The sequence below is a fragment of the Cygnus atratus genome, chromosome 6, assembly GCF_013377495.2.
Source record: "Cygnus atratus isolate AKBS03 ecotype Queensland, Australia chromosome 6, CAtr_DNAZoo_HiC_assembly, whole genome shotgun sequence".
In the NCBI taxonomy this organism is placed as follows: domain Eukaryota; kingdom Metazoa; phylum Chordata; class Aves; order Anseriformes; family Anatidae; genus Cygnus; species Cygnus atratus.
Genome location: NC_066367.1, coordinates 223,519 through 246,169, shown reverse-complemented (window position 1 = coordinate 246,169; position 22,651 = coordinate 223,519). Strand labels below are relative to the sequence as shown.

The following is a 22,651-nucleotide window of genomic DNA, read 5'->3' as shown; positions in this document are numbered from 1 at the left end:
GTGCCTTGTTACACGTACAACTGCTGCAAGGTAAGATGAACAAAATCCTATCCCTGCACCCCTGCCCCCAGAATGAGGTTATTTTATGCTGGCAGTTGACACGTTAAGATTATTTGCTTACCAAAACTTGGTCTGACTTCTTAAGGGCAATTCTCAGGACAGCTCATAATTCAGAAAAGATCTGGTAAAGGCTAAGTATACACTGTTGTAAACTAAAAAAAAATCAGCATTAACTGAAATACTTATAAGCAGAGTACACCTATTAAAGTAAAAAAAGAAATGGTGATGACAGTGCAATCTGTTCAGTACTAAAGTGATCTTCCTTAACTTGTAACTTCAGTTTTTTTAAAAAACAAATAAAAGCCATCCTTAAACTTAATGGAGAGGGTTGTCTCTGTTCTTAGCCCTCCCACCCCCCAAAACATCAGCTACACAATTCTATGATTCTAGGAACAATTCAATAAAAAACGTAATATTGTTTTTCCTTTTTAGGAGAGGTCTATTTCATAAGATGGATGGTGCTCTTTCCATGTATTAATATAAAAAAATGTATTGAGATTTTATTAAGGAAACACGATCAGGTTCATCAGCATCTTTTTCTTAAATAACTTTTATGTCAGCAGCTAAGTTAAACTTAAGTATCCAAAGAGAGGCATTAATACAAAATAGGGCATTTACAAAGTAACTGTACACAATAAATATTTAAGATCTTTTATGTTTCTTTGGTGGACTGATACCATCTGTATCAGCATGCTCAGCTATCGGAGACAGCTCATTTTTTTCTTGTTTCAAGGGGAAGAAAAACGGATGCTTTAGTGCTTCTTCAAGAGTAATGCGTTTGGCTGGGTCATACTCCAACATTTTTTGTATGAGGTCAAAGAGGTTCTCATGGTCAGAATCCTGGCATGTCATGAATTCCTTCATGAATAAAAGACAAAAATTTTTTTTTAATCTCATAATTACAGCTCCCCTCTCCCAAAGCATTTTCCCTTCTGTCATTTTACCTTCAGTGGCTTACAGCGTCTAGAGACGTATCTACCAGCAGAACTGTGTTCGTCCCAATCCAGCTGGTCACGATGGAAATATTTGCGTTTCCTCGAACAAATGAATCATGATTTGTTACTCAAAAATTCTGTTTTGCCCCCTCCCAAATATGTTTATCAGCATGTTACTCACAATGGAAAATACCTACGTGGGAATGTTCTACATTTTAAACATAAGTTCATCGGTTTGCCCTTCTCTTTTCTTTTCCCTTTCCTTTTTTCCCTTGTCTTTTCCCCTTTTTCTTTTCTCTCATCCATTTTCCTCATTCTTTCCTATTCCTTTTTCTTATCCTTTTATGTCTTGTTCTTTGTCTTGTCATGTCTTTTCCCTCATCTTTTTCTTTTCCCTCATCTGACTTGTCTTTTTTTCCTTGTCTTTCCCCTTTTCCCATCTTTTCTTCTCTCATTTTTCTTGTCTTGTCTTCTCCCTTGTCTTTCCCTTTTTCTTTTCCCTTGCCTTTCTCTTGTCCATCTTTTCTCTCCTTTTTTCCTTTTCCTTTTTTTACCTTTTCTTTCTTGCCTTGTTACTTCTGTCTTGTCTTTTTCACTCATCTTTCCCTTGTCTGTCTTCCCCTTTTCCCCTTCTTTTCCCTTCTTTCCCTCTTCCTATCTTTTACCTTTTGTCTTCTCTTCCCTAGTTCTTTTCCCTTGTCTTTTCCCTTTTCCTTTTCCTCTTTTGTATTTTTCACCTTTGTCTCTTCCCTTGTCTGTCTTCTCCTTTCTTCACTTTTCCCTCTTTTCTCTCTTCCCGTTTCTTATTTATTACCCTTTTTGTCTTGTGTCCCTTAGCTTTTCCCTTTTTTCTTTTCCCTTTTCATATCTTTTCCCTTGCATTTCTCTTGTCCGTCTTTTCCCTTCTTGTCTTTTCCCTTTTCTTTGTTGCCTTGTCCCTTGTTGTGTCTTTTCTCTTACCTTTTTCCCATCTTCTAACTTTTCTGTCGTCTTTTCGCTCATCCTGTTCTTTTCCCATGTATGATGACTTTGTCTTTTCCCCTTGTCTTGTCCCTCGTCTCTTTCACCTTACCTTTCCCTTGTCTTTTCCTTTTTCCTCTTCCTCTTTTGTATCTTTTACCTTTTCTTTCTTGTCCCTTGTATTTTCATCTTTTCCCTCTTCTCCCTTTTCTTATCTTTTACTTTTTTTTCTTGACCCACCTTTTCCCTTTTTCTTTTCCCTTATGTTTTACTTTTTCTGTCTCGTCTCTTCCCTCATCTGTCTCTTCCCGTCTGTCTTGTCCTTTCCCTCATCTTTTTCTTTTCCCTTGTCTTGCTCATCTTGTCTTTCTTCTGACAGTCTTTCCCCCTTTTCTGTCTTGTCTTGTCCCTTGTCTTTTCCCTTTTCTTATCTTTTTCTTTCTTGTCTTGTCCCTTGTCCGTCTTGTCCCATCTGACTTGCCTTTCTCCTTTTCTTTCTATCTCGTCTCTTCCCTTGTCTGTCTTGTCTTTGGTCAGTCTTTCCCCTTTTCTTTTTTCCCTTTTACCTTTTCTGTCTTGTCTTGTCTTCCTCTTTCCCCTTTTCTTTTCCCTTGTCTTTCCCTTTTTCTTTTCCCTCTTCTTCTCTCTTACCTTTTTTGTCTTGTCCCTTGTCTGTCCTGTCATCTGTCTTTTCCCTTTTTCTATCTTCTACATTTTCTATCTCATCTTGTCCCTTGTCTGATCTTTTACCTTTTCTGTCTTGCCACCTCGTCTTTTGTCTTTTCCCATTCTTTTCTCTTATTTTCTTTCCCTTATCTTTTCCTTTATTTTTTTTCTTGTTTTCCCTTGTCTGTCTTGTCTTTTTCTTTTCCCTTTTCTTGTCTGCCTTCTCTTTGTCTTTTGTCAGTCTTTCTGCTTTTCTGTCTCGTCTCGTCCCTTGTCTTTCCTTTTTCCTTTTCTTTTACGTTTTCTTGTCTTGTCCCTTGTCTGTCTTGGCTTTTTCATTTATTTTCCTTTCTTTTCCCTTGTCTCCTTTTTCCCTTTTTCTTTTCCTCCTTTTCTTGCCTTTTTCCTTTTTTGTCTTGTCTTTTCCCTTCTCTTTTTTCCCTTATCTTTTACCTTTTCTCGTCTCTTCCCTTGTCTTTGTCTTTTGTCAGTCCTTCTCCTTCTCTTTTCCCTTTTAATTTTTCTGTTTTCTTTTGTCCCTTGCCTTTCGCTTGTCCGTTTTTCCTTTTCCCTTTACTTTTCCTTTTTTGTATCTTTTACCTTTTTTTTCCCTGCCTTGTCCCTTGTCTTTTTACCCTTTTCTTTTCCGTGGTCTTATAATTTCTTTCTTTTCGCTTTCTTTTCTTGTTTCCTTTTTCATCTCTTTTCCCTCATCTTTTTCCTTTTCCCTTGGATGACTTTTATTTTTCCATTGTCCTGTCTGGTCCCCTCTCTGTCTCTCTTATCCTGGCTGGCTGTCCCTCTTGCCCCGCCCGTCTGTCCGTCTCTCTTGTCCTGTCTGTCTGCATCTCCTTTCCTGTCTTGTCCCGTCCGTCTCTTTCATCCTGTCTGTCTCCCTTGTCCTGTCTCTTGTGTCCCGTCTTTGTCCCTTGCCTTTCCCTTTTCCTTTTCTTTTCCTTTTTCATATTTTTTACCTTGTCTTTCTTTTCCCTTTTTTTCTTTTCTCTCTTTTATTTTCCCCTTTCTTTTCTTTCCCTTTTCTGTCTTGTCCATCTTTTCCCATCTTTTTCTTTTAAATTTTTTTCTTGTATTTTCCATTCTGTCTTTTCCCCTTGTCCCTCTCCCTTGTCTGTCTTTTCCCTTTTATTTCCTTTTACCCTTTCTCTTTTGCATAGTCTTTTTCCTTTGTCTGTCTTTTCCCTTTTTTCCCCTTTTCCTTTTTTGTATCTTTTACCTTTTGTCCTGTCCCTTACCAAACTTGTAAGTATTTTAATTTAAAAATGAAGTCATAAAGGTAAAATGTACTTACCTGGTTTTCTGTATCATGTGACTAGGCAAAGGCCCCAGTATTCGCTCCATCATTGCCAGGTGCTCTTTGCTGTCATGGGTCTGGAGGAAAAAGAACAACAACACATTTACCTTCGTTGTCAGAGAAAGTTACCATGAGCCACAAACCAACACTCCTCCAGCTTTGGACTATATACCTTGCAACCAATAATCAATTTCAGATTAAGGAATAAAGAGAGCCTGTAGTTATCTGCTACCTGAACTGAGTTACAATGTACTTTTTTTGTTTGTTTGTTTTCCTCTTTTACCCTGCTTTGCCCTTTTTTTTGGTTCATAAATTTCACCTTCCAGCACTACTGTCAGAACAAGCAGTTTGCATGCTTGAGTAATACCAGATGGCTCTGAGAAGAAACGTTGTTAGTCTCAGTAGAGTGGGATACCCTTTCATCAAGCTGGCTACACTGCTTACTGTATATAACCTGTAGCCTCTTCCAAGAAAGCTCCTCTTCTCCTCAACTTGGCACCACAGACCAGTACAGCACAGTATCTTGCACACCCCCCCATTCCACTCAATCCGTGTCTAAAGGGATTTACTAAGTTGTGCTGCATCTCTTTGAGGTTCAGGTACCTACCGGAAATACAGTGAATCCCAGGTAGTATTCTATGAGGATACAACCAATGCTCCAAACATCACATGGCTGTGCCCATCCCAGTGCTGTGAAAAAAAATTCAGAAGCTTATTTTTACACTGTACTACAAACAGCTCAACAGCTTGAGCAAGCTGTATTTCTGGAGCACAATTCTAGTTAAAAGGTAGCGCTTTTCAATAGCATACTAAAAATCTTACAGATGAAATCTTATCAACATGACAGACTACACAAAGCTCATTTCCACTATGAAAATAGGTAGTACTCCACCTAGCCAGGCTTACCTGCCTAGCCAGGCACATTTATAAACAAGACCTATTTTTTTTTTTAGTCAGTTTTCCCATATGTGGTTAGTGCTTAAAATTATCAGCATTGAATTAAAAAGCACACAGTTCCTCTTGCACTGAAAAGACTTCTACTGACCTAGAATAACTTCAGGAGCTCTGTAATGTCTTGTAGACACCAAAGTACTGTGATGCTCATCATCGTATGTTGCACTCCCGAAGTCCACAACTTTGATGTCCGGATTTTTCAGTGTACGCTCATCACGTTTCTGAAATTAAACAGACAATGAGATTCAAGTGACAAAATAAACCCAGAAGGCTGAGTTGGGGATAGGGAAGATGACAGCAACTTACCAGTTTGGGGTTATACTCTTCTACATAATCAGACTTCACAAACAAAATATTTTCTGGTTTGAGATCTGTATGTGTCAGTTTGTTCAAATGCAAAACTGCAAGATAAATATCGTTGTTAGCAAAGTCCGTGAAGAAAATTTAACGAATAAAAAAAGAAATATACTTACAGTTCACAGATTTGCATATCTGATATGCCATCTGTCTAATGTGGTCCAGTCTAAATGGCAAAAACCCATTTTCCTTAATGAAGTCATAGGTACTGAGTCCCAGTAGCTCAAAAACAATGCAGACATGTCCACAGTGCTCAAACCATTCTAACATCTGGACACAGCGACTGCAGAAAGCAGGAAAACATACGAATTTCAACACTTACGTTACATAATGCTGACACGTATACATCATATGACATAGTCGACTATGGCCTTTTAGAGGCTTAACATTCCCCTGCGTGTACACTAACCTACTTCAAGTAGCAGAGCTTCAAAACAATCAAAAACCCTAACAAATGTTGGTTCCAGGTGAGATGCTCCAAGTTCAGAATACAAAACTTTTCCTGAACTGAGAAATTAGAAACAGGAGGACAATGCCAATAACAACAAAAAACTTGCTGGAAGCACTGAGACCCCTTGCGATGACACTTAAAAAGCAGCCCTGGGAGAACTGATTAAGCTCTTCTAAACCACACAACAAGAACATTATAAGGGACATAGTACTTCCACTTGTGATAAATCTGCTCACACATTAGTACAACTGCTCTCACTACAGCAGACTCCTAAATCAGTCTCACAGGTCTGAGGAAGATCATGTGAAAATTTGATCCAATCCAGAACTAACAGCTAGCGCCTGACAAGGCTGGGCAGCCCTGTGCTGCACGAAAGCTTGCACTACCAGAGTGGCTGGTGTACAGCTGTACACACACATGCAAGAATTAGACCAGCCTTTAAAAGAAACAGCAAGGGCCCTCAAGATCTCTGAAACAGAAAGGAAGAAACCTGGTATGATTTAGGAAAAAATATACTCAAAGCTACTATTTAGTGAATTTGAGTTTGCGGTACTGAAAGTAGGGTTCTTGCTGTGTTTTGATTTTTTTTCTAAAACACACACACTATAGAAAATTAGAGTATCTTTAAGCCAAAGTAACGTACAGTCGTTTTTGTATACTTACTATGTATTGCTGGGATCTGATGCATTTAAATGTTCCAGTACTTGTATTTCTGAACGTGCTGCTTCGGAGTACCGATCAACGTTTTTTACTATTTTCACAGCTACGTGTCTACCTCCCCTGAAATACACAGGTTTTAACAGTCACTAGAACAATGAGTAGTTTCAACTAAGAGTATTCAGTAATTACTATCATATACATTGTTTAATAACAAAATTAATCGGTGAACCTTATCAAGACGAGAAAGCATTTTTAAGTACATACTGACTCTCAATTGAAAAAAAATTATATATACAAAAGCACAACTAAAACTTGGTCTCTCATCAACTATTCATTTTTTAAACTTGCTTGATACTTTGTACGTTGGTGGTATTCTTAAAGATTAAAATACTGATTTACCCCATATCATGTGTTTACGTATGCTGGACTGCTATTGCAGGAACTTCTGCCTCTTGCAGCCCAACACGACTGTCAAAAATGACAGGTTTTCTTCAGTTAAGTAACAAAAATTGAACTGAGATATCAAACGCCTTCTACACTAACCAGAAGACAACCAACCTAGTTTCATACTATTTTACAGAGAAAAACTGCCATCAAACAAAAATGTATTACTGATTTATAATATACTCTTAGAACCCAAAGGGCACTGCTTCACTGCAGATGATACTTGAACGTATGCCACAAAGTATCACAGGCCTCCTCCCTACTCAACAGAAGCATGGAGGTGCAGGGCCTGGGACTCACCTTCAGCCAAGTAGGTCTAGGCCACCCACCAGTCAGCCCCTTACCCTCTGCCAGGGACAAGTTCTCTGGCACCCAATGCACCCAATGCACCCAATGGCACCTCCACCAGTCCTGCCTAACCGTTAAGTCAAGGTGCTCTTTCTGCCACGATGTGCTAACATACATTTGGGAACAGCAACAGGAACGCTACCTGGCCACTAAAAGGGAAACTGTAATTGCAACTTTTCTGCAGTAAATGATCGGGCAAGAAGGCCTAACTGCAGAATGAGTTAAACTGGCTGGAAACAGAAATGCCAGGGACAGAGTGACTTCATGTAAGGGAATGAGGTTTCCCTTGCTGATAAGAAACAGTCGCAGCATTGCATTGTAGCAACTACAAAATGCGAATACTCAAGGCTCCACTTGGTGAGCAGAACTGGCACTGAGAAATGACCCAGATGACCCAAATGCCAGGCTAAGACTCCCCATGCCAAAGCTCACAGGACTGGGGCTGGTGCAAGTATATGTGAAGAATCATGACGCATCTTCACAGACCCCTTGTGGAACTGCTTACCGCAACAGTCCTCTGTCCAATGCACTGTTCACTTTTATCTTTTTATATTTAAGCACAAACGTGTGCTTACATTGCCTCAAGGTATACAATAAAATTTTTCTAACACCATACCATGTACGCTCCAAGGAACATGCAAGAAACCTTCCCCAAGGGGAAAGCTGAGTTAACAACTCGAACAGTTTGATCTCCAATTCCAACCACAAAGCATTCATAATTCCCATGCTGATGCCACTTATAAATCAAAAAAACCCTATTGTTTTGTTATGTCAAAATGTAACGAAATACACAGAGCAGTACATGAGAAAGTAAAGGTAAACTCACAGAATCAATTTGAAAGCACCTCATGATATTCATACTGTGACAGTATCAGCAAGAAAAATTACAGGTATTTATTAAAAAAGACTTACGCTTTGTGATCGATGCATTCCACTACTTTTCCAAAAGCACCTTCACCCAAAGTAGCAACAATCTCATCTAAAAAGAAAAGGACTGTCAATCGCACAAGTTGTGAAGTTACTCAGCCATTAAAAAAACAAGCAAACAAAAATAAAAACAAAAATAAATACTATCACTGAAGATTATTCTAGACTGTGCATCTTTAAAAATGTAAACATCTAGTTTGAGAGATGTTACTGGACATCTCTCATCAAGGCACATTTACAGGGATGTCATTCTAGAACGTTCATTAACTTCATTTACTATTTTTGGGGGAAAAAGGGGAAAAAGAAACAAGAAATGCATTTAAGTTCTACAGAAAAAGAATAACAATCCCCCCACAGAACAAAACAAAAAAAGACAGAAAGAAAAGACTTCCAAAGCCCCCTCACATCTTATGCTAAAAGAAATTACTCTATCTGAAAAGTTAATAAGTTTTGAAAAATAGTCTATACATCTTGCACTTAGTACGTCTCCACTCTGACAGATCAGGTGACCCTCCTCATCATCCTCTACACTCCTGGATCTTTTCCTTCGATGACTCTTCTGGAACGGCACCAAGATCGTCCAGCCAATCAATAAACCCGAGTCAATTCAGGTCAGAATACGAAATTCATTCAGCAGGGAGATATTCAGGCATTCAGATACACGCCAGGCCACAAACGGTTGGCAGGAGCAATTTCAAATTCAGTCCCCAGAAATTCACAGGGCACATAGTTTATGTTACAGGAGAAAAACATGGCAAGGAACAGATTTTCAGATAAGATACTCAAAGTGGCAAGGCAACAAAAAATTACAACACAATTGTTTTTCTTTTAAAAGATTGGTTCACTGAATTTTGCTTTAGGATTTCAGTGTCCTCACTTGTTATAGCAAAAAGATTTAATAATTATCTTATATAAATTACCCTTGTGGGCAAACTAGAATACCCACCTTAAATAAGTTTAAACCTCTGGTCTAAATATTTAATCACGGTTTTGTGTTTGTTTATTCTTTTTAATCACAAAAATAGCATATCTATTTACTTTTGTCTGCCTCAGCTAAAGATATTAACTATAAATCCTACCTTCAGCTTTTTTAACAGTTAAATATATGACAAAGTTCAGAAAAACTACCCTTGCTACTGGACAGTTTTCGTAGTTATCCGATTCTACAGACTTTCACCAAGACCTAAAACATCTTAATCAATACCAAAAAAAGTGCAAAAATCTGACATCCTTGCTATTTCAGTGATACTTATTCAAAAGCAAGTTTGAAAGCTTGTATTTGGATTTTTAGGTAGGGCTCAAATAAATAGTCGACGTAATTGTAAGTTTTTAAGGCATGAAAGTGATGCCTGTATTTCAAGTACTCCAATTGATGGTTTTTATTCATTGATCGGCTCAAATATATCCAATGAACAAATAGCAAGACTATGTTCTGTGGTATCACAAGCATACCTACAAACCATATGTTCTCACTAAAGAGGAAAAAAAAATAGCAAAAAAAAATCTATTAATATAAACGAAAGAACTAATCTATAAATATTATCGACAGACTTCCCCAAACCCCCTCAATTACTACTGCCCAGATGAGAGATTATTTTTCTAAAATACAAAATCCTAAGTTAAAATTGGTCATACCACTTGTGAATGATGATGACAGGCACTGTGATGTGTCTTGTATTTCCTTTTGTAACTACTCCTCCCACTATATCCCGATGATTTGCTACTATGGTTGTGATAACCACTTTCATGGTCTCTGTGATGACGTCCATTATCATATCCTTGGTTGTACTCGTTTCTGTATTCTTCAACATAGCGTCGTTCATGATGGTCTCTCTCATTTATGGATTTGGATTCTGAACAGTTACTACAAACAAAAGATTAAGTAAACCTAATTACATAACTTCCAGTATCTCTATCAAGACAGCTTTTTGTTTTAGGGTATAAGATACCTATCTTGAAATATCTCCAACTCAAAAAATGAGTATGTTATCTGATGACCAGATCAGAATAGTAAAATCTTGAATCACGTCCCTACTTGTATCAGAAATCATAATGTTATTTACCTATCAGGAAGTTTAGAAAGATCATGTTTGAAGTGCTTATTCTCCTGTGTACCACTAAACGATCTCCTCTTCCTCTTATGACCACTGTCACATCTTCTGTGATCCCAACTTTCTTTTTCATCCCAGTCAGGATAATTAGTTTGCCTGGAATGCCGCATCTGTAACTGAAAAAGTATTTTGCTCTTTGAAATAGCTTCCATAGACAAGCCATTACTATCAAACTGAAAGTATAATGACGATTTTTCCTCAACTACCCAACTTTCATTTTTTCCCTCCTTTCTCCACATTGTTTTAAAATTCAATTCATTTCAAAATGACTATTTTGGTATGTGAATAAAACCCAGTAAGCTACCTCTTAAAAATGAAAGCACTGTGGACCAGGTACCAAACACACACTGAGAATGTTACTTCTGCAAAGCTGCTCAAGCACCCTTGTTTATAATAAACGGTGTGTGCACTGGGAAAATGGAAAGCTTATGTGTACTTAAAAACACATACAAAGCACTGGAATAGGCTGCCCAGAGAGGTTGTGGAGTCTCCTCTGGAGATATTCAGAACCTGCCTAGATGCCACCGTGCACAATGTGCTCTGGGTGATCCTGCTTGGCAGGGGGGTTGGACTAGATGATCTTCAGAGGTCCCTTCCAACCTGGGCCATTCTGTGTGATTCTGTGTGAAATATTGCCCACTGTGCTTTATAAAGATTTCAAAGAGTCTGTCATGAACTTCTACCACGCTTTTCTGCAGATTCCTGGAGTACTTCCAGTGCTAACTCGAAGTGGCAGTAAAACTCATGCATCTACCAGGTATTTAATTACTGGCTTTCTAAAAAAGGTAAGTCTCTTATCAAACATCTTTTCCTTCAATGTCCGATCGTAAATGGGTCACGGCTCGCCAGATGCGGCTCGGGCAAACGCGGCAGGGTACCGCAGCAGGTCGCTGACGCCTGACGACGCCCCCGGCCAGCTCGGCGCCCCCAGGTGACTGAGGCGCCTGTCTCAGGGCACTCGGTGACTGCCATCGCCCCCGGGGTCCCTGCCCCAGGACGAAGCTGTGGGCTCCGCTCGGCCCCGCGAGGCGCTCCCTAAGAGCGACGGCCACAGCCATTTTGTCGGGGCGCGGCCCTAGGCGCGGGCAGACAACATGGCGGCCGAGGGGAGGCGGGGGCCCAGCGCCCACCCGAGTCGGCGGGGCCGAGCCGAACCGCGCGGCCACGGGCTGCCCCTCACCCCGGCAGGAGGCGTCCCCGTCCCCGCACTGCGTCGGCGTCCCCCGGGCCGCCCCCAGGCCCTAGGCAGCTGCGGTGCGGCCGCGCCCCGTCCCATCCCGCAGCTCGCCCGCGTCCTTCAGCTCCCCCCCGCCGCCCCGCAGCGCTGCGCCCTGCCCGCCCGACCTCAGCAACTCGGGGTGCAGCCGTGCTCGGGGTACCCGCTGTGCTGCTCGGGGTACTCGCTGTGCTGGGGGTACCCGCCGTCCTCCTCCGAGCTGCCGCGAACCGCCACCACAGCACCGCCGCCGCGCCGCAGCTCGCCACAAAATGGCGTTGCCAAGGAACCTTCTGGAGCGCGGCCGCGTCACACGGCGGGGCGGGCCGGGCCGGGCCCAGGCAAGGCGGGCCCGGCAACAGCGGCCCCTCAGCAGCCCCGCGACCTCCTTGCTGCCCAGGCCCCGCCGGCAGCGGCTTCACGGCAGCTCCCGGGACACCGGGTGGAAAATTTTGGCTCTGCAAGTAGCCCCGGTGTAAAACCTTCCCCTGGGCTCCTGCCGAGGGCTTTTCAGCATCGCGTAGCGCGACGATGAAAACAATAAAGCTAACCCACTTTTAAGAGTGACCACCAGAAGGTTGCTTTTTGTGACTCTTCATTGACATGTCATCATTTTTGCTCCTTGGCAAGAAAAGCCTGATTTTTTTTTTTTGCCTCTCTACATGCCCAGACAAATTCTTAATGCACATATCCAGTCAGCTTTAAAGCAGCACAAGTTTAAAGTACCGCTGGTGACTAACAAATTACAACTGTCTCTATTTTTAATGCCAATCATTTTTAAATGTTTTTAATCAAAATAGTTGGCCACCACTTTTTTTTGATGTGTCATGGAATCTTTTACTAGCTTTTAGTCATGTTTTCAAAGCTCGGTGGAACATAAATACACACTATAAAACAAAATAAATACAACTCTTTAAATAAACATACAGATCAGCCTTCTATGCCCACAAGACAAAAAAAAACCCTCCCACAAAACGAAGCCTTGCTTTCCTGCTCACTGCAGGCACTGGGGAGCAGTTGTACCAGACAGCCCACCTCCCCCTGGGTTCTGCTCACCTTGTTCTCATGGCACGAGCTCCGCCACCCATCAGCCACCACCTCAGCAAAGCTATCCAGTACCACACCTGAAATTCAGTTCTCCAAAAGCCCAGCTGTCCAACATCTTGTCTGCCATCTCATTTATGTGGGAAAAGCACACCTAAGGATAAAGGAGTCCTGAAACGCTGCAACAGTCTATGCATATCAGTTCTCTAAACCCAGATATTCCTTTATTCTGGGAAGCACTAAACATTCTGAAACACTTCAAAGCCTTTATAAACGACCCTCCTCGCTTTTAGGTCTTTTTCTTTTTCTTTTTTTTTTTTTTTTTAAATTTTCCCCAACTGACCCTATAGCTGTATGCAAGAACTAAACTGCACATATGCTGTACCCATCAACCAGCCCAAAAAATTACACTTCCACTCACGTGTCTCTCTTTCTTTCAGAAGTGGACGGGACCAACCCCACCATTATTTTTCCTGTTGTATTCCAAGTTCCCATGGAAGAGGTTCAGAACCATGAACAGGAAAACAAGCATAATATGACTCAAAACAGGATGCAAATCTGTCCCATGAGATCACTCCCCTTTCAATATGCAAGTTTAGATAAAAAAGAAAGTATCTAAATTTATGTATCATGCAGAGAGCAAATTGCTTGCTGTTCCTGTATTTCACACATTCTATAAATCAGTCTTTTTGTGGAGGTAAAAAGCAGACCTGAAATTCTGCTGAGTTCAGTGCTAGATGTCAGCATTTTAAATTAGAGGAACTAATTCCTCTAATTTAACTAATAGTTCCTCTGCACTGTAGGCAAATTCTCAGTATGTATTTCTTTCTGCATAACAGTAGTGGCAGTGTGTCAGCCCAACATGCCGTTGCCTGCTTCTGTCTACTTGCTGTTGTTATGTGCTGGTAACATGAAAAAGACAGGAAGAGCACAGAACTAAAATAATGAAATCCTTTACCTGACTGACTGACATGGGAGGGTAAAATGTAGGAAGTCTGGAGCAAGGGCTAGGAGCTTTACGCAATACCACATACCAAAGAGGCACAAAATCTCTTAAGACTTCTGCTGACAACATTTTGGCTCTTTCAAATGTCTTTTTTTTTTCTTTCCTTAAACACACACCTGAACTCCAGAACAATACTAAGAGATGCAACAGAATGGATGTATTCCTCATTCATTCATCCATACAGAAATTTTGTCCCAAAGAGAGGGTACTGATCTACTCTGGTGGACACTAAGCCTTTGCTCGTTAACTCCTCAGAAGCCTGTACATGCACACCTTTGCCTTTCTCTTGCAAATAATTTCACCTCTTTATTTTAAAAGGCAGAGAGATGGATGCAGAAATTGTGGGTGTCTCATATACGGTTGGAATTGGAAATGTATACTCTCACCTCTCTGTATTATAGCCAGAAAATGGACCTCTGTGGAAACAAATTGATTTTTCCTGCTTCAATAAAACAAACTGATGCCAAAATGCATTTTTAAAATCTACAACAAGGAAGTTTTCAGGGAAGAACAGAACACTGCTTTGCCTACCATACCCAAGGTGGAGAACTGCTTTTCTGATGCATTCAAATTGCACTTTTCCCTGCTTAAGTCAGTTTATTTTATGCTTACTATACTAAGTGAACTGAGCATTGGATCAGTAATATACATATTCGTACATATGTATGTATTTTATTTTTCCTTCTGTGCACTCAATATCCAGACATTTCTGTACATTCTTGCAGACTTTGAGTCCAACATCTGGTCTCAAACAGGACCAAAGAACATCTCTCTCTCATTTGTTCTTCAACATCACCTTGGCCATAGTATCGTTTATTATTTTGGGTATATCAGTATATTCTTGGTTAGAAGTCTGACCATAACCTTTCGGTCAATACTCTTTGTTGTGTTTACCCTCTACTGTTTGTGCAATGATGTGATGAAAAACAAGTTATAGCAAATCCATGGTTACCTAGTTTCAAACAACAGCTATATAAAGACACAAACACTCACTCTTTCATTCCAAGAGTATTGTGCCAGAGGCTAAAGCAATTGTTTATGATCTACCTTCCAGGGAGGCTGAAGAGGTTACCATTCCAACACGACAGTGCAAGAGCAAGAACTCCTCTAAATGTTGTCTTTAATCCACTAGCAGAGAAAAGTTTCCTCTACCTGTAACACTGCTTTCACCTAGGGGAAAAAATTACATATCTTAGTGAATTTTCTAAAAAACTGTAAAGTAAGGAACATTAGAATTTACATGGGAAAGTTTCAGAAAACTGACACTATGAAATTGTAGCAAAGCCCATTGTTTCAACACAGTTATCACAGTGAAAGACAAGGCAGAAAACAAAGGTTTGCAAAAATATATGTATTTTTGAAAGTCTTTTCTTGTTTTACAAGTACAAGAAGCAAAGTTTAAAAGTCAAAATCAAGGAATATACTCTGGAAAAACTGTCTTCTGAAGCATGAGACTCCCTTATGACAACTCCCAAACAATGTCACAACATCTGAGAACCCTGCATTCAATGACCAAAGGTATGATCAAGGTTGAGTAACCCTTTTTAATGACACTCTAAACACCATAATCACCCAGCAGTCGACCTGACCAATCTCTAAAGAATGCATCAAGACTGTTTGTGGTTACACAGCAAAAGGGTTGGCATGAATTGTAATATCTTTAATGCGAACATCATTAAGAGGTCGGTAGGTTTTCTCATTCACAGGCAGCTTTTCCAGCTCATCCAGGGTCTCCAAGCCATCAATAACTCTGGAAGAAAAGCAGAACTGCTAGGAATCTCCTTCTAATAATGACTGAACTTTCACAATGGATGTATCTCAAAACACTTCACAGTTAGCTAAGTATCACAGTACAAGGACTCTGCAAGCAAATTATACAAATAAGGCAGCCAAAACTTTATATATGGCATATAACCTATTTTGAAAGGAAATGTTAATCATCCATAACAGGTTCTGATAAAAGAACGAGTAATTTCCACTGACCTGACAACATCGTATTTTCTACCAACCACATCTCTGTGAAGACCCTGGCTGCACTTCCTTGCAGGCAGGACTGACCAGTCAACTGACTGACAAGATACTAGCCAAACCAAACCTCACTGTGAATTACTGAAATCCCATGGCTGGAAAATCAACTTCCAAATGTGCAATTATAATTACTAAGCTTCCAGCACAAAGACAAGATTGGAAAGAACCAATAACTGTGTAAGTCTAATGGCACAACTGTGTTTAGGCTTTCAGATGCCCAGTCGGGCTGAAGAAGTGGTAAGAGGGATTATTCTAATTCTCTCACCTTTTGCGTAAGTCTTGGCAATTTATTTCCCAGTAATGGACTTTGCAGAAAACACATACCATTCACAGTTCAATTCACTGTCACATTCATCAGCTCTTTGAATCTTGGATGCTGAATTGTGGGATGGAGCATGGACTCATGTCCATCATGGACATGTGATTGTCCCCCTGTACTGTGATTGTCCCACTGTACTTTGTGATTGTCCCCCTGTACTCGGCTCTGGTGAGGCCGCACCTCGAGTACTGTGTTCAGTTTTGGGCCCCTCGCTACAGGAAGGACATGGACGTGCTCGAGCGAGTCCAGAGAAGGGCGACCAAGCTGGTGAGGGGTCTGGAGAACAAGTCTTACGAGGAGCGGCTGAGGGAGCTGGGCTTGTTCAGCCTGGAGAAGAGGAGGCTCAGGGGCGACCTTATCGCTCTCTACAGTTACCTTAAAGGAGGCTGTAGAGAGGTGGGGGTTGGTCTGTTCTCCACGTGCCTGGTGACAGGACGAGGGGGAATGGGCGAAAGTTGCGACAGGGGAGTTTTAGGTTGGATGTTAGGAAGTACTTCTTTACCGAAAGGGTTATTAAGCATTGGAACGGGCTGCCCAGGGAGGTGGTGGAGTCACCATCCCTGGAGGTCTTTAAAAGACGTTTAGATGTAGAGCTTAGCGATATGGTTTAGTGGAGTAGTTAGTGTTAGGTCGGAGGTTGGACTCGATGATCTTGAGGTCTCTTCCAACCTAGAAATCTGTGTCTGTGTCTGTGTCTGACTACATATTCTGTTCTGATTCTGCAACTGGGTCAGGAGTATCTTAAACTGCCACAGAAAATCTGGCAAAGTTAATCTGTCAGCGCCTCTACTCTTTTCTAAGGAAGATGTCCAAAAAACCCTTTCAATCACTTCTAAACAAACTCAGAAATGAAAGGAACACCTATGCTTATACCTGGCTATACCTTCCACCTGCCTATATACAAAGCAGGTGGAAGGAAATAATATTTTTCAATTTTCACCAGTTTCCTTTGAATATTTAAGTCTTTGAAAAAAACAGCTTTTTCTCAACAAGATTCACTTGCATGCTACAGACTTCTTAACAACAAACAAAGAAAAGATATTACCATGATTTTGAGAAAGAAAAAGCAGCATTTGAAAGACTCAAAAATTAAACATTTGCTTTAGGGATGGTATATTATCAGCAGCTTCTATTAACATAATGTTTTAAAATAATGATACATCTTAAATAACCTAATCTAATTTTACGAACTGCCAGTTCCGCAAGTTTTATCCACTCAACAGGAAGTTCCATCTAAACAGAAGTATGACCATGTCAGTACTGCACCCATCCACATACCTAGTTCCAGATCAGACTCTTGCTTGTCAATAAACCCTACAACTGTGTATCCAGTTATTTTTGAGTTTGCTAAAAATTAGGATGCACCCATTTGGGCACAGTACAAAATGGCAAGCAGGAACAACTAGCTTAAAAAAAAATTATAACAAAAAAACTTAACCCAGCTCCATTCTTGAGGTAATTTTTAATATGCCTATTTCAATTGCATTCCCAACTACTAAGAAAAATGGAGCAGCATTTTAGGGTAACTAATTCTGGTGACAGTGCAAGAGCATACATTTACATATACACACTGAATATTTTTAAAGAGCTTTAGAACCCAAAGTTTCTAAATTTGTACTGCATCTGCCCTGAAATATTCACATCCGTCACACTCTATGGCTAGGAGGCAAATGGTTGGATCACTCACTTCCCAAAGACAGTGTACTTCATATCTAAGTGTGGTTGCTTGCCATAAGTGATGAAGAACTGTGATCCATTGGTATTTGGGCCATTGTTTGCCATTGAAACCACCCCACGGACACTGTGCTGAAAGAGAAAAAAAATCAACACGAATAACCAACCACCTGTGAAGGCAGGACATCAACCTGTACCAAGTGCTCAGTGACTTATTGCTCTGCCTCAATGTCATTATTAAAACCCATTCTTGTTAATACCACATTCTATCACAACCCACATTATAACAACTAGCTCCTCCAATTTGCTTTTACATCAAAAAACTATTTCTTTGCCTTTAGTGCATGAAAAATATTTTGTTAAAAATTGCTGCTTCTGTTCTCAGTAATGATAACCCTCAAATCTAACTTGCTAAGTATTACAGTGCCTGTTTCTATTTTAATAACGAGCTTTCTATCCCTTCCCTCTGGGATTATACTTTATTTCACAATTACAAAACAGGTAACTTAATCCAGCACAACACTGATCACTCTCCAGCCTGTAAAGAAAATTCATCTGAAAACGTAACTGCATATTGAGAGCACAGAAATACCTTTAGGTATTCACTGAATTCATCTTCAAACTTCTTGCCCAGATGCTGTTACCTCCTTTCCCAGTACCTGACAAAGAAGAACCGCAATATATTAATGATTTTCAGACTGGGATATGCAGGAATGATGTACCATTACAAAATTTTAAAACAAAGGTCCCAGATAGACTCTATTTTGTTTGAGCCAGCGATCCTGTTCTCATGGCTTGATACTGAGCAGAGCCAGAACTCTATATAAAAATACTGATATATCCTCAAATTAAATTCAGTATGACTGCAGACAGACACACAGTTGAATCAGACATTCTCCTAAACAGTTAACAGCATCTGGGACATCTTCCCAAATGCTTTAGAGGCAGTGTAGCCTTCCAGCCAGAAAACAGAGAAACCACGATAGTTAACTGCTACTAGTCATATTTAGTGGAAAGAGCTGAAAAAACTCAAAATTTACAGAATGCTTTATTACTGCATTACATTATTTAGAACTGGATGCTCTTCTGTAACCTCACCACAGGAAACTTTGCAGTAAGCTCATATCATTAAAACCTCTATTAACAATACAATAATCTTCTTTTTTTTTAACATTTTGTTTCTATAATTATTGATATTTATAATTTATTTATATTTCTTGATACTTTGTTTTACTTTTATATAACTTTACTATAGAGAGACATTAACAGAAGAATTTACCTAATGGATCCCCTGTCTGAACCATGAAGCCCTTTATATTCCGGTGAAATATGCAGCCGTTGTAGTAGTTACTAGCACACAGAGCCAGGAAATTCTAAGGAAATGAAACAAATTGTATTAAAATATTCAGAAATTTTGTTCTCTGTTACTAAAATATTACTAAAATGCATTGGCAAGACTAAGAACACTTTTGCCTCTGCTTTGCACTGTGACCATGTAATGGCATTTGTCCACTGCCCCAGACTATTGTTGACTATTAAAAAATATAAATAACACTCAGGCCTCTTCCTTCCCTCTTCAGAGCTTGTCATTGTTATAAACAGTACCAAATGCAATAAAAATTAACTACAGGCTATATGGAAGTGAAAAAGGCAACGGTGAAACTGTTCACAGATAGCATGATCCAGGAGACAGATCTGATGAGGGATTCATAAATATTTTCTTTCATTTTGTGCAGGAACATGCATTTCTTTGAAAGGATCTCTACACCTCACATAGCTTATGAAACATAATTTGGATACCTTTATCCTTACTGATAAGTACTGGCGATTAGTTTGCATGGAAAATGCCTTTAGAGAAAGACAATTTCACTTCAGTTCAAAGATGGACTGTTCAGAATCAAAGAAGCAGGTTTTGCACCCGAGATCAGGAAAACTCTGAGATATCAAATTTCAAAGCCTCAAACTAAAATAGTACTTAATCTGGCTTAAAGAAACATTAGAACTACAGAATTACAACATGAAGGAAAAAATAAATTTACAAGTTACTCTGCCATACTGACTGCTAAAACTATCTATGGATTAAAAAGTCCTGTGTGGCACCTATCGCCAAAAGAGAAACAGCTGTAAAAACACAATAAAAGTATTTTACAACATCTATTTCAATAGACTGCAGTTTGTGTTTAGCGCTCCTATTTCTTTTGTTTCCTATAGAAGAAGGTTATGACGGGTTAAAGAATCATTAGGTGAATCCCCCAGAGTATTGCCACAGAACAGTCATACTCAAATTATGCTGGAGTTGCTCCTTTGACACTGTCACAGACACAAAGGATTTTAAATAAAGCTTTACAGCACAAGGCCATCTGACTTGAGGAACAAGCATGAGGACTGAAACATGATCATAAATATCATTTCCATTCAACATTTTTATTTTGTAAATGTGTTGTAATTTTGTAATCAATAGTTTCAAGCCTCTATTTTTTTTCAATAAAAGTAACTGATTTCAATTTAAGCTAGTGATTCTTACTTTTAAGGAAAGTCAAATCTGACTCAGTGCAGGCAAACCAAGGCAAATATGGGAATCCCAGGCCATAACCCATGTTTCACCTAAAGGGCAAAGGGCAGTTTGGGATACACCAAAACTTGGAGATAAGCAACCCTTAGCCAAACCTTATCTGGCGAGAAACAGGCAGCAAACCTTTAGGCACTATTACACAGCACCCAAGTATATGCTGCACAAGTTCCACACCAGCTTAAAATGCTAATATTCCATTATATTAAAAGATAAACTGGGACAGTCATTTCACCTTCTCTGTGGTCTTCACCCTTTCTAATGCGTTGCTTCAACACTAGACAGTCTCATTCCTGTTATTTGACTTACTTCACAAGTCTTCGGTGTACGCTCACAAAACAATTCAATTTTAATATCTCCTACATCAGTGTGCAGCGTGACAGCCTGAGCAAGAGTAACAAAAATAATTAAATCAGAAATTAAATGCTAACAGTTAATAGACTCAGTTTTATTTTCCAGTCCTATCGAGAGCATAAGCAAAATCCCACTGCATATAACCATTGTTTCAATCTTTGGCCATAGGCAAGGCTACTGTCGCAAACCTTTTGCCATCACCAGAAAACGCCAGTTTCATTTAATTTCAGGACAAATCAAGTTTGCCATTGAAATGCAGAACCTCTGATTCATACTATTGCAATCCAGAAACACATTATTCATCTGTGAACTGGACCTACACAGTCACTTCACTGCAAATTTGAAGAATCGAGGTAATATCTACTTCGGGAGGCCACACTGTGGTGCACATACCTCACTAGTTTACGAGCAGAGGAACAAGTGATGGGCACTACCTGATTACAGCCTTTTGAGCGATAGGATAGTTCTGAATGGCATTACATATAGTCTGCCCTTACAAACAAATAACTGTACAAAATCACACACTTTTCTTAAGAATTTACATGTAGTCTTCATAAAATTTAAAACGACAGTTACCTAGCTACCAAGGCAAATATATCTCTCTATATGCCCAATATATATCATAGTGCTTCCACAAAAAGTGCTGAGCTATGCGAAAACAATTACTGTAGTGGTATGCTAGGAATAACTGTACAGAAAAACTAATAAAAATCAGCATCATGATGATACTGGCCTACTGTTCCAGAAGTATAAAAGCAAAGCAGAGAAAATAGTTGTCTGCAATATCTTTGGAGACGTTACAAAGGTATATATATAGTTTAAGACAAATAGTCCTACCTCTAGTTCCTGATCTGCTAAGCTTTCAAAAGCCTGCAAGTATCTATACTTGCAAGTATACTTACAAGTATCTATGTTACATGCACTCAAGCAGGACTATGAGCTTGCAACTTGAACAATGCCTCTGTGGTAAAAGAAACAAACTGGACTATGAAGCATTAGCCAAGCTAGGATTAATATTTACTAACTTAGAGCTGAAGTCTAATTATATTTTAGACTGATGAAATTGTAAATTAACCCATTTCCCTTTTCACCGTATCTTGTAGAAGTCTTAGATGGAAACCTGCACTTTTCATTAGAGATTCTTCACAGCATCAGAGTAAAATACGTAATCCTTTGAGATGCAGAACTGCTATTCACTTTCCAAGAAGCGAACATTTCAGAAAATATGAAAATATATAAAAAGTGCTATTGTTCTCACCATGCCTGCTCATCAAAACGCTGAGGTAATTTTGTATATAGCAATTACCTGCAAAGAAAACATGAAATTTGTTTTGTTCATTTTTTCCCCCAGCATTTTCCAGTTCTTTCCGATTCTGAAACATTTGTGTGGTTATGAGCTTTTTCACCATAGTTTTACAGTAATACTCAAGTGACTCTGTGGATAAACGTCTTACTTGCATTAAGCAACCACCCAGCACATAAAGAACCAGAAACAACAAAACAGCTTAGAGAAAGTGTGTGTGGGGGAGGCCACAAAAAAAAAAAGCCTTTCTTCAGATGAGTTTATACTAAATACTTACACCTTTTCTAAAGATTATAGTTTTATAAATATCGCAGATTCATTGAGAAAAAATACATGCCAGTATCTATATAGAAGCATGATCTCAAAGCCACCACCTGACAGGCGTCAGAGCCTCCAGCAGACAGGCACCTGCATCCAAGCACAGGATCCAAGGTTTTTGTTTTTTTAACTTAATAACGACTTTCCCATAAACCATTCGGAATTACGATAATAAAGACGCAGCTGTGTGAAAATCAGACTTTCACACGCCAACTTCTTCTACCTTCATACCTCTCCCCACACGCAAAAAAAGAGGCCAGCTCTCTGCCTTGGCAGGCCGTCTCAGGTAACCATGGTGCCCGCGGCGAGCCCGGGCCAGCCGCCACGGCCGCTGGGGACGGCCACCAGCTGCGGAGCAGCGGGACCGGGACCCCCACAGGGCCCGGTGAAGCACCCCAGGGCCCTGCCCTGGGCTCCCGCCTGACCCGCACGGCCACGCTCCGATCCCGTGGACTTAGGGTGCTTCCACAGAACCCCCACCGCCGCAGAGCCGCGGCCACGCCCCTCGCCTCAACCTCCCGGGTCGCTCCCGCCTCGCCCCGCTACCGCCTGAACGCAAGGCCCGCAGCCCCTCCCGCCCCGCACCTCACGCCGGCGCGGCGCAGAGGCGGACCCCTGCCCCAGCCACGCGACGG

At 40.3% G+C, this 22,651-nt stretch overlaps 2 protein-coding genes across 6 annotated transcripts; both read right to left on the bottom strand.

The window, feature by feature from the left end:
• Positions 1-234: 234 nt before the first annotated feature.
• Positions 235-14,637, bottom strand: CLK1 (CDC like kinase 1). Of its 5 annotated transcripts, none has more exons than XM_035537090.2 (14): positions 14,499-14,637; positions 12,458-12,599; positions 10,138-10,301; positions 9,710-9,938; positions 8,543-8,633; positions 8,060-8,126; positions 6,359-6,475; positions 5,361-5,527; positions 5,194-5,288; positions 4,979-5,108; positions 4,541-4,623; positions 3,931-4,010; positions 1,005-1,095; positions 235-918 (listed from the first exon to the last, which is right to left on the bottom strand). In XM_035537090.2, the coding sequence occupies exons 3-14, from the start codon at positions 10,293-10,295 to the stop codon at positions 703-705; spliced, it is 1,524 nt and encodes a 507-aa protein (XP_035392983.1). In that variant the 5' UTR covers positions 10,296-10,301; positions 12,458-12,599; positions 14,499-14,637; the 3' UTR covers positions 235-702. The 5 variants fall into 5 exon arrangements, with proteins under 5 accessions (XP_035392983.1, XP_035392984.1, XP_035392985.1 ...); XM_035537091.2 differs by having other exon boundaries at positions 10,138-10,295; XM_035537092.2 differs by lacking the exons at positions 12,458-12,599; positions 14,499-14,637 and adding an exon at positions 11,530-11,903.
• Positions 14,638-14,782: 145 nt separating this feature from the next.
• On the bottom strand, positions 14,783-22,055 carry PPIL3 (peptidylprolyl isomerase like 3). Its single transcript, XM_035537123.2, is given in 8 exon segments — positions 14,783-15,201; positions 17,486-17,604; positions 18,065-18,102; positions 18,105-18,131; positions 18,752-18,845; positions 20,351-20,425; positions 21,654-21,701; positions 22,036-22,055. Coding segments are annotated over 7 exon segments (483 nt in total). The 5' UTR covers positions 21,657-21,701; positions 22,036-22,055; the 3' UTR covers positions 14,783-15,074.
• Between the last annotated feature and the right edge of the window lie 596 nt (positions 22,056-22,651).